The 17,271-nt window shown below is 42.3% G+C and overlaps 1 protein-coding gene across 1 annotated transcript in view; it reads right to left on the bottom strand.

Annotated features, from left to right (window-relative positions):
* Positions 1-7,329: 7,329 nt before the first annotated feature.
* The window catches only part of FSIP2 (fibrous sheath interacting protein 2), a 93,445-nt gene continuing 83,503 nt past the window's right edge, over positions 7,330-17,271 (bottom strand). Inside the window, 4 exon segments of the mRNA XM_070730245.1 lie at positions 7,330-7,517; positions 11,890-11,953; positions 15,356-15,402; positions 16,683-16,711. Of these exon segments, the coding sequence (XP_070586346.1) occupies positions 7,330-7,517; positions 11,890-11,953; positions 15,356-15,402; positions 16,683-16,711 (328 nt within the window).

Below are 17,271 nucleotides of genomic sequence, written 5' to 3'. Positions count from 1 at the left end.
TGCATGCGCAGCTCCATTTCTGCTACTGGTGTGGCGTCTGACCCTCCCCCCATTCCGGTAGGAACCCAATACTGGAGTGGGGTTTGTGGAAAGGATTCACTGAGATCTCTGTGCTTTTTTCTTTTGCCCTTTTCTGGTTGTTGTTTTTTGGAGGGGGGGGTGAGATGAAGAAAGGAACTGGTGTCCCATTCAAATATCACTGATCTAGAAAGTTTGAACCATTCTTGGAAGCGGGTGTGTGTAGGAATTAGCTGAGTTGCTGCCGAGGTGAAGCACCAAATGGAAAAATACCTTGCAACAAGTTCCTGTCATATATCAAAATACAGAGGGCCCCCGACTTACAACATCGATCCGTTCCTACAGCGCGTCATAAGCTGAATTTTGGTGTAAGTCGGGACCTTCCTCCATTTCGCTCTAACGCTCTCTTGCCTGATTCCCCCCAAACCTGAAGCATGGCCAGCTACACTAAAGCTCGATTTGAGATTTGAGTTCACAAATTTGAAGGGCCTTATGCCCCCGGGTCACCATATCATGACATCAACACCACACCAACTAAAGAAATTGCCTGCTTGCTAAAGCGCTTTATTTGCGCCTTCTTCCAACCCCCGTGCTTCAGAAAGCACCGGAGCCAGCTGCCAAAATTTGGGGCATGAGGGGGATAAAGTAGCACGGCAAGAGTGGGAATCACTGCCCCCCCGGGAAGTTTGCCAGAGGGCACGGGGGAGCCGTTGCGCAATGTGGCGTCTGACTTGCAAGGCCTGCTTTGATGTTGGGGAGGTCCCAGCTCTTCCTACCGCAGTGAGAGCGAACCAAGCAAGCACGGCGTGGCAGGTGGACTGGGGCCGGTTTCGTGTCATAACCACGAAACATCGTAAGTCGGGGCTGGTGTAACCCAGGGACCCCTGTACTCACTCAATTTCACAATAGTTGAGAATTTCCATATAGCTTATACTAGGATCTAATCCTTCCTAAAATTATATAAAGTTAAAATGACTAGATGTCCCACTTTCGGTGGGACAGTCCCACTTTTGGGCAATTTATCCCACGTCCCACGATTTTTAAAAAATGGGACGTCTGGTCACCTTAAACGAAGGGGGTCAGGCCAATCCGCCACAGACTTGGGCTTGGAGACGTTGGCTGGGAGGAGCACAACCTCCAACGTCCAAAGTCCGAAGGTCTGGCTGCAAGGAGGTAGCTCCGGGCTCCGAGTGTGCTCCCCGAGCGAGGGGGGCTGGACCGTAAAAGAGACTGTTGCCAAGCAGCTCTTCCCAGCACCGCAGATGGAGTGGTGTGAGCTGGTGGCTCTGGCTCCTACTCCTCCTCACTCGGTTTCTGCCTCCTCCACCAGTGCCGATCTCAGGAAAGCAGGCAAAGCTCCACTAAACGATCACCAATCTCTCTCACTCATAAGTTCAGGGAACAACCGATCTGACCTCCAAGGTTTCCCCCCTCCTCTCCCAGCGATTGTTTTGCCTAAGTATCGGTGCTTTTTGCAAGCTGGTTTCATGCCCCGGTTGGAGCCTGGGGGAGTTTGGGGTCATGCTGTCATCCGTCTGTGTTCTCCCCCACCCCCCTGGAATGGTGTCCCGCTTCACCGAGGTAATAATCTGGTCACTTTATATAAAGCACATGTCAATGGGTAGAAAACATGGACATATTAGTTGACCAATCAATGTCCTTGCTGCCTTGCAAGCTGCTTAAAAGATTGTCATTGTTGAGCCACCTTGAATTCTTCCTCCATTGCATCTGAGAATATGGAGACATTAGAGCTGACAACTGCTGAAACCTATGACAGAATGGAGCAGATAAGAGTACCTTGGAATTCTCTTATATGATAAATTATCTTGGGAAAACAGTTGAGTATGAAACAGATAAGATTTTCACTTATGAGTCCCAGTTGTGTAGTGTTCTGCTTTAGATCTGAACGGACCAGAACAAAGAACCACCCACAGCAAAAAGTTCAACCCAGAAGAAAATTGTACTTTAGAAACAAAAGTTACAAAGCAGAGTCTTTCTTGTAATTTCTGATGGCAACGTTCCCGGTCAAGAGTCAAAAGATAACGGAGCTGGCTGTGGGCCAGGAGCCCACTCTAATTAGAACATTCCATAGGGATTACATGTGTTGTTTTGACATACCCTATTAATCTTCGAAGTTTCTCAAACAGCTCTCTGTGTGATGGTGTTAAAGGAAAAGCAGCAGTTTGCCAGCGAAGCATTTCTGGAACTCCGGATCTAGCACTGCCACCATTATGACTCGTTGTCATACCATGCCTCCTTTTCCAAGAAATTCTCTTTTTATACTGTCTGGGTGTGGTCTCTGTTCCCCATAGCAATAACTGATTAGATTTCTTTCATAGACTCACTTTCTGAACTTTTCCCCATAAAGCTGTTCCTGTTTGCTTCTAAACCTTCTGACACCGGCATCTAATAGGAGGTCCTGATTCTCAATGTTCTCATCCTCCTCTGAGTCAGACGTTACCATCATTGGGGTTTCCACAGTCTCTAGGAGTTCCTCGGGTTCTAGCGCTCTCTCACCCTCTGATTCAGGTGGCTAGAATGCTAGACTATGGTACCAAGATGAGCCCAGTTCATCCTCCTCAGAATCTGTCACTAACTGACCTGGTTGTGGACCACTTACAACACGTAGAGGTTACAATATTGCAGACTAACACTGCCCACAGACAGGAGTTTGATCCTCATGGGGTCTGAGGTTGACTCCATCTTCTATCCTTTTAAGCTTGGTAAAATGAGGACCCAGATTATTGGGGCCAATATGCTGACATTGTAAATCATTCAGAGGACAATGGGGGAAAGGTTGAAATAGGTCTGCTCTGGCTTTGCCTTCACTCCGACCCTCCCACTGGCCCCCGCAACCACAAAAAAATGGGGAGGGAAAGGGGGTGGAATGGAGCAAACGGCCTCCACTTATTGCCCCGTTCAGGCCCGGCACTCCCAGCGAGGGTACGCGGTGCAGCCTCTCTCTCTCTCCCTCTCTCTGCTACTCCACAGCCATGGGCCCCCACGCGGTAGCAGCACTTGCTGATTCTGCCTCCATCCTCTAAGGCTGCATTGCTATTATTACTATTAGTCTTCTCATAATCCCTATCACCGATCTCCCACTTATGACTGTAACGTGTTGCTTGTATCTTTATGATTTATATTGGTTGTTTCTTGATTGCTTATTTATACCTTATCACAATCATTAAGTGTTATACCTCATGATTCTTGACAAATGCATAATTTTTTATGTACACTGAGATCATATGTACCAAAGACAAATTCCCTGTGTGTTCAATCATACTTGGCCAATAAAAGAATTCTATTTCAGCTTCAGGATGTACAGTTTAATGCGGTGTTTTTCAACCAGGGTTCCGCCAGAAATCTGACGACACCAAAGGGTTCCCCTGAAAAAAAAAGTTTGAAAAACACTGCCCTAGATGACAAAGCCTACTGTGAATGAAGGGAAATATATGCATCCCAGGATAATGTTGCAAGATCCAATTTCTCAATCCCCAACACAAACCCCAAAGCTTGGAAAAATAAACTTCTGGTCCCCATGAACAACTCAGATTGGATCCTGTGAAACCTTCTATACTCAATGTTGTGATTAGCTCTGGCCCAGCTGCTGTCCTAAGGAATGTGCAGGTGGATGTGGTGGAGACATCCACATGCCGCAGGTCTGTTTTGCTCCCGATGGAATCTGCCGACGAAGCCTCCTCTGACCAAGGAAGCATGAGTGACAGGAAAGAGGGGAGTTTGGCAGACAGCCCAGGAGGAGATCAATCATCTGTATCATCCTTGGATTCTGAACAAGAATTAATGACACATCCACGCATGTGTAGAGTGATGCATAGGAGACAACAACTGAAGGATTATTACAAGAGAAAATGAGGCCACCTGTGGTTGGATGGGGCTCCAGTAATTAGGGCTGCTGCTATAAATAGCAGCGTGTGGGTTTGGCTGTTGTGAAAGAATATCTGATCGCAGTTCTTCAGGAATCATGTGTTGTTGTGTTCTGGACTTTGTTGATTTTTCACGCCTTTGCAACCACAGCAGAGCAGTGTGTGTGTGTGTGTGTGTCTCACTTTGTTGGAGGAAGAAGGGGTGTGAGGTTTCTTCACAGCTGCTAGCTAAGTACTTAATGACTGCTTAAGGGAAATTGTACAGACTACCCAGTTGTTTTGGGACGAGTGCTCTTTGCAATACAAAAAGAGTGCTTAGTTTATTTTGAATTTTGTGATAAAGAACATTGTTTTGAATTTTCAAACATGTGTGTGTCTGCAATTTGTACCCTTGAATTTTTGGGAGGCTCCTATCAGAGAGCCCGGCAGAACACTCAATGAAAATAATTTAATACTACAATTGTTGACAAACTGGATTCCTGCACCTGGTATTTTCTAGTTATTTAGTTAGAGCTGGTTTGCTCTAGTTTGTACAAATCAATTTTTTTTTGAAAAAATGTAGCTGGTTGGAGATGGTGCACACATTGATTCTATTGCATTGCTGGACACTTCAGGATTTCTTCATGCTACTGTAGAATAAATGGCAAGACTTGGCCCATCTGAGAGGTTTGCATAATTCCTACTGTCATGGCAGCCAATACAATTCTTCCTGTAGATCTTGTTCAGTAGTTTCAGTTGGAAAAACCTAGTGTTGTATCTTGGAGCAGCCGACTGGAGGCTGCTAATGGTACTGTTGTCACCCCCATTCAATGGAACCACCACAGCCACTGCACTGCTTTCTTTCGACCATCTCAGCCACTTTGAGAGTGAAGAGCAGGAACTGATCTGGTTGCTGAATAATTTAAACAAAAACTCTTGCGCACACCATTATTATTTAAGAAAGAAGGATAATTAAAACATACATTTGAAACAAAGTGTTGAATTGAAACCAGAGATATTCCTATTGGGCATCCTACCAAATAAAGAAGAAACATATTTATAATTATACATGTGGTCACAGCAGCTCGAATAGCATATGCCCCAAAATGGAAATTAAATACAATACCAACCAAAGGAGAAGTATTGAAGAAAATAATGGACTGTGCAGAAATGAATAGATTAACAATGAAAATTAAAGATAAGGAAGATTCGGAATACTATAAAGTATGGACAACATTTTATGAATTAGAGGAAGAATATAGATGTTGTGGTTAGTTCTGGCCCAGCTCCTGCCCCAAGGACTGTGGATGTGGGGGAGACATCCACATGCTGGAAGCCTGTTTTGCTCCCGGTGGAATCTGCTGATGAAGGCTCCTCTGACCAAGAAGACATGAGTGACAGGGAGGAGGAGAGTGTGGCAGACAGCTCAGAAGGAGATCAATTATTTAGCTCCTCCTTGGATTCAGAACAAGAGTTAATGATACAGTCACGCATGAGGAGAGCGATGCATAGGCAGCAACAACTGAGAGATTATTATCAAAGAAAATGAGGCCACCTGTGGTTGGGTGGAGATGTGGTAATTAGTGAGGCTGCTATAAATAGCAGCCTGTGGGTTTGGCCATTGTGGAGGATTATCTGATCGTTGTGTTTCGTACCTGCTTTGCTGACTTTGACCTTTGTGTGCTGATTTTTCCCTGCATTGAAACTAAACCAGAGCAAAGTGTATTTCACTTTGTGAAAAAAGAAGCTAAATATCACAGAACTGATAAGGGACTTGTACAAATTACCAGTTTGTTTGGAGGCAAGTGCTTTTTGCTATACAAAAAGAGTGCTTCATTTATTTGCATTTTCGGTATAAAGAACATTGTTTTGAATTTTCAAACGTGTGTGTGTCTGAAATTGTATCTGTGCATTTTCGGGAGGATTCTACCAGAGAGCTCGACAGAACAATAGATAGAGATTAAGTTAGTATGAATAAAAGGGAAGAAAATGTGAAAATAGTTTGGACAATCCAGATAACGAAATATATTAGATGTTATCTATTCTATATAACATCTAATAGAATAGAATCAATTCACTCAGAGAAGGTCTTAGAAAGAGGAAGAGGGAGACAGGGAGAGAAGAGGGGGAGAGTAGAGGGAAGTAGAAAAAGGGAGGGAAGGTGTAAGAAGATGAGAGTGGTGGAGAGAAAGAAGGGAGTGAAGAGAAAAGATAGGAACAGACTGACTAATGACAGAAAGATATGGTTAAAATAAGCTATTGATTTCATGAAAGAAATGTACTTTATGGATGTATTTACTACTATATATGTGTTGTGTTGTTATGAGATAAATGTGGAGAAAAAATAAAAAATGTTTGTTTTTTTTTTACAAAAAGAAAAGATACATTTGCACTTCTTGGACACTATTGATGAATTGCCCTTCAGGAAGAAAGGAACATTATTAAATTTCCAATGATAATGAATTACAGGCTTTCTACGGCATGGACAAATATTGGAAGATCCATTGTAAGATAAAATACAGGAAATAGTATAAGGGCAGACTAGATGGACCATGAGGTCTTTTTCTGCCATCAGTCTTCTATGTTTCTATGTTTCTAAGATGAGCAAACAGTGAACTACATGCAGGATCCAAGATAAGACACCATATTTTGCATATGTAGATTATTCTACAAATGCACCTGCCTGTGTTGTGATTCCGTCTGAGGCCCCTCAGGGAACGGCTGATCCTCTGCCGGCTTCCTGCTCAGAGGGGTAGGATGAGGAACAGGAGGTTCAGGCAGACGGGGAGGAGGAATCTCAGGCTGAGGGAGAGGGAGGACAGCCAGAGTCCCCCGAGAGGGAGCTCTCCCCAGCAAGCAGCCTGGATTCCTTAGATGAAAATGCACAAGCAATAATCGATCCCCGGCAGAGAAGAGCAACACAACGAAGGGGACAATTAGCCAGGTACTTTCAGCACTAAAGAGGCAACAGCTGGGTTTGGGTGTGGTGCTCTCTGGAAAGGCTGAAAAGGCAGACCCACCCTTCCTGGCTTGTGGAGTATTATCTTTGGGAGTCCTGGGACCTGGCTGTGATCTTTGGCGTCTTGGAATTCTGGTTTGTGACTTTGAATACTGAAACCTTGGGGGGAAAAGGTGTGGGTCTTATTCTCTACAGTGGTGGGTGTGCCAGCAAGAAGTCTGCTGTATTGTCTGGCCGTCAGGACTCTGCTGTGAAGTCTCATAGCCTGCCTGTTGGGAAGAACAGGTTTTTCTCTGTGTTTATTTTTCAAACTATAAAGTGCTTTTGCTTTTACCAGCGTGTCTGGCTGCTTTTTCCAGTTGGTGTTGAAGTCTGGGGGCACCCAGACAGAACAGCCTGGTGGGCCTTCTACTTTACAAGCATAAAGCAAAGGTCCCTCTTTCTGATGAAAATATTTATTCTTTCAACTATATAAAGAATTTTTTTTTATTAGGGGTCCTGGTCCCCTGGGGGTTTCTCTTGAACTGTTGCACTTGCAGTTTGGGTCAGGTTGCTGGTTGACGTTCGAGAGAAAACTTTGGAAAGAGCAGTGGAGACTTTCTCAAACATAGACGATCGTTGTTGGACTGGTACAGTACCCTCAGGGCTGGTGGTAGCAATGACATTCGCTTCCTCTTCTGTGGAATGAAACAGAGCTCTTGTCAAGGGATTGCATGCCTTCATGCAGAGGTCTTCAAGCTTGGCAATTTTAAAAGTTGTGGACTTCAATATTTCCAGAATTCTCCAGCCAGCTGTGAGTTGAAGTCCACAAGTCTTAAAGTTGCCAAATTTGAGGACCCTTGCCTTAATATATCATTGGGGCATATAAAGAAGATTAGTAAAGTGTTTTAGCAATGTGGGAAACCATTGCTATTCCAAGGAGTTTATTTATTTATTTATTTTATTTATTGGATTTCTAAGCCGCCCCTCTCCGAAGACTCGGGGCGGCTTACAACATATAATAAAAAACAGCAATATACAATAGCAAATCCAATTAACTAGCTAAAAATCTAACCTAAAATCCATAATATTTAAAAAATCAATCATACACACTCAGACTTCAGCCCACATGACATTCATTGGCCGGGGGGCCTTAGATCTAATTGCCCCAAGCCTGGTGACATATAGTAGGCATAATTCCCTCTAAGTTGAGCAGTGAGCAATCGCTCACTTAAAAATCATCATCAACCCAGAGTTTTCCAAACCTGCCCAGAAGCCGAGAGGGAAAGAGTGAGAGGGAAGGAGAGAGAGAGGAAGAGAGGAAGAGAGAGAAACAGATAGAAAAAAGAGAGGAAGGAAAAGAGAAAGAAAAAGAATGGGAGTAAGGAAGAGAGAAAGAAAATCAAAATCTAGTTTGAAACTAGCTCAACTATTTAAGTGGCATTTTGATATTGATAGAGTTGCCCTATTATGAGCTCACTGTTATAGACACACAGTACAGTAGTCCCTCACCTATCGCTGGTGTTACGTTCCAGACCTGGCCGCGATAGGTGAAATCCGCGATGGGGAATTTATCGACTGATAGTACTTATTTAAGTATTTATATTGTAATTGTTTGGTAAGTTTTCATTGTTTTAAGTGTTTATAAACCCTTCCCACACAGTATTTATTTTAGATACAGTATTTAAATACAGTATTTACAATTTTAGATATTTTTTTTTTTTAAAAAACACCTGCCGATCGAGTTCGGCGGGCTGTTTAAATCTGCCGATCGACTTCCTCAGAAGTGAAGCCACAGTAGGTGAAGCGCGGTATAGCGAGGGACTACTGTACAGTATTTTATTTTGAAATTCTCTAAGGCAACACAGGGTGGGTTTTTTATTTGTTTGTTTGTTTATTTATTTATTAATTTATTTATTTATTATTTCTGTGCCGCCCAGTCCTGAAGCGACTGCCGCTCAGACACTATACTTTTCTGCCCCCCCAAAAAAAAATTAGAGGGAACACTGATAGTAGGTGAGAATCTTAAGACTCTTACGGAAGGCAAGGAGGTGGGGTCAGTGCAAATCTCCAGGGGGAGCTGGTTCCAGAGGGCCGCCCCCCCCCCCCGAGAAAGCTCTTTCCCTTGGCCCCACCAAGCAACATTGGCTAGTTGATGGGACCTGGAAAAGGCCAACTCTGTGGGACCTAACCGGTCACTGAGACTCATACAGCAGAAGGTGGTCCCGCAGGTAATGTGGCCCAGTGCCATGTAGGGCTTTATAGGTCATTATCAACACTTTGAACCAGTCAGCAACCAGTGCAGTCTACGGAGTGTTGGAGAAACATGGGCATATCTAAGAAAGCCCATGACCGCTCGCACGGCTACATGATTTGAAGTTTCCGAACACCCTTCAAAAATAGCCCCATGTAGAGAGCATTGCAGTAGTCGAATTTCGAAGTGATTTTAGTATTCCTTCAGATTAAAAAAAATGCCTAGGAGGGTTAGAGCTCATTCTAAGCTAACCTGCTTGATTTTTACTCTTACTTACTGAATGGGGGGGGGGAAGAGGAGGGATTTTCACGTTAGCTTGAAAGCTTTTCTCACTCTGAAATTCTCAGACTCTCAATTCTCATCCCAGAATCATGTGCCAGACAATATGTCCTTCAGTCCCCCGACCATTGCAAGGCCATGAGCTGTGGTGGCGCAGTTAGAATGCAGCATTGCGGGCTGACTCTGCCCACTGCCAGAGTTCGATCCTAACCCGGCTCAAGGTTGACTCGACCTTCCATTATTCTTCTGAGGTCGGTAAAATGAGGACCCAGATTATTGGGGACCATATGCTGTAAACCACTTAAGAGAGGGCTGGAAAGCACTGGGAATCCCGTTTATAAGTCTAAGTACTATTGCTATTGCACTGAAGTCATAATGACAGGTTTTTGATTTTAAAAACCTTGTGTTGTTTGTGGAGAGCTTCTGCACAGAATTTAGCATTAGGTATTATGTAAACTGGCTGCCCCTGCGGTATCTCTGCTGCCCTTATTAAGGAGCTCCTGAGAGCTTGTAAGAAATTTGGGTATTATCTTGCTTGGTACCTATTTTTTTTGTGTTATTTATTTATTTATTTATTGTTTGTTTGTTTGTGTTTGTTTGTTTGTTTGTTTATTATTTTTTATTTATTTATTTATTTATTTATTTATTTAACAACAGTGGTAAAAACAGCATGCGACAATCCAATACTAAAACAGCTAAAAACCCTTATTTTAAAAACCAATCATACATACAAACATACCATACATAAATTGTAGAAGCCTTGAGGGAAAGAATATCTCAGTTCCCCCATGCCTGACAACAGAGGTAGGTTTTAAGGAGCTTACGAAAGGCAAGAAGAGTGGGGGCTATTCTGATCTCTGGGGGGAGTTGGTTCCAGAGGGCCGGGGCTGCCACAGAGAAGGCTCTTCCCCTGGGTCCCGCCAAATGACATTGTTTAGTTGATGGGACCCGGAGAAGGCCCACTTTGTGGGACCTAACTGGTCGCTGGGATTCATGCGGCAGAAGGCGGTCCTAGAAATAATCTGGTCCAGTGCCATGAAGGGCTTTATAGGTCATAACCAACACTTTGAATTGTGACCGGAAACTGATCGGCAACCAATGTAGACTGCGTAACATGGGCATTTTAAATCTGTTTGCTTCAGCTAACAATAAAGCTTAAAATACCTCCACTTACTGGTGTGCTTATTATTAAAAAGAACTAATTGCCTGGGCATTTACTCACTGTCCTAATATCTAGCAAAGCAGAAAATAAGAGAAGAGCAATTCTCTGAGCCATCTCTTTCCTCTGTGATAATCTCGTTTCAGCAGGCGATCGGCTGTGTGTCAGTAGCCCCTAAAATCTCAATTACATTTACCTATATTTATTTATTTTTTGAAATCTCCCATAATTACAGATGACACGCATGCATACACATCTGCCCATCACACCGTTTGTTTTGGGAATATGCAAGGCAAAAAGAAGTTACACTGAAGAAATTAAAGGCATGAGGCAAGAAAGTGAAATATGGTAGGAGTAGAGAGAGAAACTATGCATTTTATAAATGCTTGTTAGCAAAGCATTATAAAACCATCATTAATGAGCAGAAGTTGTGCAGTGTCAAAAATCAGACAGAGAGTCTTCCTGTCGATTTATGGAACTACTTATGGAACTACTTCCTGTTGATCTATGGAACTACAGTGGTACCTCGACATACAAGTTTAATTCGTGCCAGAGCCGACCTCGTATGTCGATCAATTCGTATCTCGAACGAATGCATTTAGATTTGGCTTTTCGCGCTGAGATAACTGGGAAAAAATTGAATTCTTGCACCACCTAGTGGACGCTCGGCTTGTATCCCGAATTTGAGCTCGGGTGTTGAACAGAAATTTTGCTCGCGTCTCAGCTCGTAACTTGGAATACTCGCATGTGGAGCAGCTCGTATCTAGAGGTACTACTGTACTTAACACAGCTTTCTTGAAAATTAAGAATTCTCCAAGGCACAACATTCTCCAGCCCAATGCCACCCATTTAGGATGGGATTGTACCTCCTTGGCTGCAGATTGAACTCATCTGGGAGGTACCAGAGTAAGTAAGGCTGATAGAATATATCTAGGCACCAAGGAGAGCTTTAGAGCAGTAGCTCAGAACTCTTAACAACTTTAAAAGATGTGGACTCAGGTCCGAGAATCTCCCAACCAGTTTGCTGGGAATTTGGGTCTAAAAGTGTTTTCTTTAGTTAGAATTTTTAAAAAATTACTGTTGTATTTGAGAATGATTGCTAAACAAAATAGTTGCTAAATAAGGAGTAAGTGTAATTAGATGAATTAGCATTTACACAAGTGCATCTCAGAAGCATAAAATGCTTTCCAACACTGAGTAGCCTTTCTCTTGCCAGCTATTTGGAATCCAGAATCTAATGTTTTTTAATCAGCCTTGCAATATACATAAAACCTATTAAAATAAGCACCAGGAGGGCACCTGGTAGTTATTCCCAGCTCAGAGGCACTGACTTTGACTAGATTAAAAAAGCAAAGATTATGGGAAGCCCACCACATACCTGTGCCGGCCTGTGAACCAGATTCTTTGCTTTTGACACTTTTGTCCTGATAGAGAGGGGTAATCTGCAAAAGCAGAAAAATATCGTAAGAAAACAACGAATCACTTTTATTTTAAAATTTATTCAGATTCTTGGTCCAGCAACTACCAAGTTCCTGGACCAAAATTGGGCTGCATATCCTTAAACTGCCATTAGATGGCAGCACAAAAATAAATTTGCTACTGCCATTTATATTGGTCATTTGGATTTTTTGCAGTCCACATCTGGTAGTTCTAAATCAAATACAGTACTGTACTGTCTGCCCAAATGGGCAGTAGCTCTCTAGAATCTGATTGAAATATGGATGGCTAGTTTCTGTGTAGGTTTGATCCATGAACCCTAGCGGTGTACGTTCATCATTCACAAACTCACAAAACTTAATTCAATAATCACAATGGCTGCAGTTACAATATGTAAAACACATTCATGAATTGACCCATTTTGAGGGCTTTACTCAAAACTTAATTAAAATTTACTACATACCAACCTTTATAACGAAAGAGGAGGGTTATTTACTTTCTCTGGCTTTGAGAGTCATGGTAGGGGCTGCACTAACAAAAGTTTATTTAATTTAAATATTATTTAAATGACCCATCCTCCATGCATTTAACTACTGTATTAACCTCAGTGCAGGCTAGGGTTGAATAATACTGAGCCCACAGGCAAAAGGTCTTTAGTTAAGCACATTATGTGAAACAGCTCATGAGACAGTATGTTTACTTTAACCTTAAACTGTCTACAGTGGACTCGTCCCATTCCTAAGAGGTCTATAAGGGGACATGCATAAGTGCACCAGTGTGTCTACTGTCCTTGTCCTACTGTCCCCTTTTATTCATATTCATTTCCTGTTTGTGTGTTTATTAATTATTGAGATTTATAGGCCACCCAACTCCTTACGAACTCTGGGCAGTGAACAACAATATAAAACACAGTAAAACCAATCCTAAAACCCTTAATACTAAAACATTCACATCCATTCAGTCGGAGCAAGATGGAATCGTTCACCAATGTTTTCCTATCTACGTTAGATACTGCTCAAAATAAATAAATAAAGGGAACACTCAAACAACACACTATAACTCCAAGTAAATCAAACTTCTGTGAAATCAAACTGTCCACTTAGGAAGCAACACTGATTGACATTCAATTTCACATGCTGTTGTGGACATTCAGTTTTGTACAGAACGAAGTGTTCAATGAGAATATTTCATTCATTCAGATCTAGGATGTGTTCTTTGAGTGTCACCTTTATTTTTTTGAGCAGTGTACTTATGCCTCTTTTCTTGTACATGTTTGACAAACTAAATAAATAACTGGTGACTAGAAGGAAAGCTATTTTATCAGCCTTCACCATACTGGCAGGATTAATGAGACAGTATTTGAGAGGTTGAGAGAATAGCCAATCAATAACCAGTGTAGAGTGCCTTCCGTCCCCTGTCCTATTGCTCTCCTATATCTCCTATATTTCTTCTATTCCTATATCTCTTCTATTCTTTCATTGATACATTTTATTCCTATATCTTCTCTTCTCTTCTTTCTTAGATATATTTTACTATGTATATCCTCTATAACCTTCATTGTGTATTTTACTATGTGTATACCCACTAAAACCCTCATGAACAAAATCAATCAATCAATCAATCAATGATATAAGTGCTGGCATAAGGGCATCCTCCCAGATTCTAGTCCTCCCTTAGACACAAAAGCCTTCTCCCAGTCATTCCCTATCAGTCCAAATCATCATCATAACAAGCAGATCTTTTGCAACCAACCAAGCAAATACCATGATGTAGGAGATGCTGAACAGCTAACAAACAGATTACCAAGCATCTAAATGTCCAGGACCGTGAAGGTGAATCTATGGCATTTGCACGTGTGTGATCGCGCACGTACGCATGGTTTCAGCAACCGAGGGGGGGGGGGGGAAAGTTCGCCATCGTTGCTCTAGGATGTTTTGACAAGTAAATGGTAAGGAGTGATCATTGGAAAACCCCTTCATCATCTTATCATAAATTGATAAGACTCATTAATGAAAAATTGATGGCACCAAGAAGCACGTGGCATCTTTTTTTGTCCCCAGCTACTATGGTACCTATAATCTATAATCTTTCCCTCCCTCTCCCCAGTGAAGGGCTACCAAAATTTTTACAACCACACTGTGGGCATGACTTATGCAGGACGCCCTGCATTTTCTTTCAACATCTTTCAGTGCAAATTGGGTGCTCTGGGGTAGAGCTCCATTTTTGCGACCTCACTGCATCCCCCCTCCCCCCGGTCTGGGCAGTAGCCCACCCCTGACTCTCCCCCTCTCTAATCTAATTTATATCCCACTTTATTATTTTTATAAATAACTCAAGGTCCTATTTTCCCTACAACAACCACCTTGTGAGGTGGGTGAGGCTGAGAGGATGAGTGACTGGCCCAAAGGTACTCAAATAGCTTTCATGACTAAGGCAAGACTAAAACTCAAGACCTCTGGTTTCTAGCCTGGTCCCTTAACCACTACATCGAAGTGGCTCCACTCACAACCTTCCTAGGACAGCCATATTTAGGCAGGTAGCACTTTTAAACAAATAATAACAACAACAGAGTTAGAAGGGACCTTGGAGGTCTTCTAGTCTAATCTCCTGTTTAGGCAGGAAACCCTACACTACTTCAGACAGAGGGTTATCCAGCCTCTTCTTTAAAACTTCCAGGGTTGGAGCATTCACAACTTCTGGAGGCAAGCTGTTCCACTGATTAATTGTTCTAACTCTCAGGAAATTTCTCCTTAGTTCTAAGTTGCTTCTCTCCTTGTTTAGTTTCCACCCATTGCTTCTTGTTCTACCCTCAGGTGCTTTGGAGAATAGGTTGACTCCTTTGTGGCAACCCCTGAGATATTGGAACACTGCTGTCCTGTCTCAACTGGTCCTTCTTTTCATTAAACTAGCCAATATTGTCTTTTCTTAAAAGTGATTAGCTTTTTGTAGCTCAGGAAAGGTTATCTCATTGCACCCAAGACACTTCTGAGATGCTTGGGTTAAAAAGATTACCTGGTGAGGGGACACCCAGTTTGGGGGGGGGCACCTGGGGGGGGACCCAATTGGGGGCTTTTTTCCTGCTCTTGGCAGCAGCAGGAGTGAAGGACAATAGCTCACCTCACCTGTTGTATCTGCCATCTTCAGCTTTGCTCTTTGCTGGCATCCCAATCATAAATTGTTTTAATAAAAATGTTAGTCGGAAAAAGTGGTACTGAACTCAGGGTTTTTACTTAGTACAAGAGATGGAGGTAGAAGCACATGCTCCTTCTAATGCTTTTACCAAGCTCCACTTTTACAAAGTTCTAAAAAACTAGAGGATTGTTTTTCTAAGAGAAAGGCAAAAAAAATAAAAAGGCTCCCTATCTCCACAGGCAAGAATACTTTTATGAACTCTGAGAACGCTTTACCTCAATGCTCTCTTCTGTATCCCGGCTAAGATGCACGCCAACAACAGCTGGAACAAAATTGTAAAGAGGACCCTGTTAGCATTTAAGTCCACTGTTTTTAAGGAGTAATTGTCTGCCCTATTTCTTTGGGAAGGAGCGGATAGTTCTATGTTCCTCCATTCACAAAGCATGGATGTTCATATGAGCTTGGCAGCTAAGGCAAAGATGAAGAAAATTTTAGTAGCTGAGATAGACACACTTATAATTTTGGAGATGACTGGGTGAGTGGATGATAATACAAATAGAGCAGGACTATGAAATATCTGAGGATATTCTGTTTGTTAGGGTTGGGAATTTCCAATTGTTTTATGTTACTCTAAATATTTACGTGAGTGCTTTTCATCTCAGAACATGGGGAAAACATGCCATCAAGTTTGAGCAACTGTACAGTGTTCCCTCGATTTTTACGGGGGATGCGTTCCGAGACCGCCCGTGAAAGTCGAATTTCCGCGGAGTAGAGATGCGGAAGTAAATACACTATTTTTGGCTATGAACAGTATCACAAGCCTTCCCCTTAACACTTTAAACCCCTAAATTGCAATTTCTCATTCCCTTAGCAACCATTTAGATTATTACTCACCATGTTTATTTATTAAAGTTTATTAAAAAAATATTTATTAAAGGCAGACGAAAGTTTGGCAATGACACATGACGTCATCAGGCAGGAAAACCCGTGGTATAGGGAAAAAACCCTCGAAGTATTTTTTAATTAATATTTTTGAAAAACTGTGGTATAGACTTTTCCCGAAGTTCGAACCCGCGAAAATCGAGGGAACACTGTATTGCTAAAATTTGATGGCACAGCTAGAGGAGTCTAAAGATAAAGGTTTCCCCATGCATGCATGAGTTTCCTGCTGTGGGGCAGTGCTCATCTCCATGTCTAAGCCAAAGAGCCAGCACTGTCTGAAGATGTCTCCGTGGTCATGTGGCCGGCTGGACAAAATAGCAAAGGGGCACATAACGCTGTTGCCTTCCCACCAAGGTGGTCCCTATTTTTCTACTTGCATTTTTTTACGTGCTTTCGAACTGCTGGATTGGCAGAAGCTGGGACAAATAACGGGAGCTCACTCCATTATGCGGCACTAGGGATTTGAACTGCTGAACTGCCAACCTTCTGATTGACAAGCTCAGCGTCTTAGCCACTGCATTCTACTGAAGAATTTACAACACCACAAAAAAGTATGTAACTTTGAGACAACACATTGCCCACCCACCCCACCTCTGGTTTAAAGAAGACAAAAAAATAGCACACAGTATTCTGATGTTTCAAATCAGTTATGATAGTTACCGTCTTCAATTGCTGTATCTTTTTCATCGCTGGAAAACAAGCAAAGTAAAATTAAACGATGTCACTATTTATTTTCAATTGCCTGGCGGCATTCCCTTCTAAAGGGAGGCCTCAGGGAGGATAATATTATTTTCTGTGTGGACCATTTATTAAGGCAGTTGTCTGAAAGATTTTACAGTCATTTCAACATGTGCATAGAAACATAGAAACATAGAAGTCTGATGGCAGAAAAAGACCTCATGGTCCATCTAGTCTGCCCTTATACTATTTTCTGTATTTTATCTTAGGATGGATATATGTTTATCCCAGGCATGTTTAAAGTCAGTTACTGTGGATTTATCTACCACGTCTGCTGGAAGTTTGTTCCAAGGATCTACTACTCTTTCAGTAAAATAATATTTTCTCATGTTGCTTTTGATCTTTCCCCCAACTAACTTCAGATTGTGTCCCTGTAAACATTAAAGAATAGTGGCAAAGAAAACCTGTCTTATTATCACTGCCTGTTTTATGGAATCTAGAACTTAGGACTTCCACTAAAGCAGGGGTCTCTCCAAACTTGGCAGTTTTAAGCCTGGGGGACTTCAACTCC

Source organism: Erythrolamprus reginae, chromosome 1 (genome assembly GCF_031021105.1).
Source record: "Erythrolamprus reginae isolate rEryReg1 chromosome 1, rEryReg1.hap1, whole genome shotgun sequence".
Taxonomy (NCBI): domain Eukaryota; kingdom Metazoa; phylum Chordata; class Lepidosauria; order Squamata; family Dipsadidae; genus Erythrolamprus; species Erythrolamprus reginae.
The sequence above is the reverse complement of the archived record's forward strand: the minus strand, read 5'-3'. Positions and strand labels throughout refer to the sequence as shown.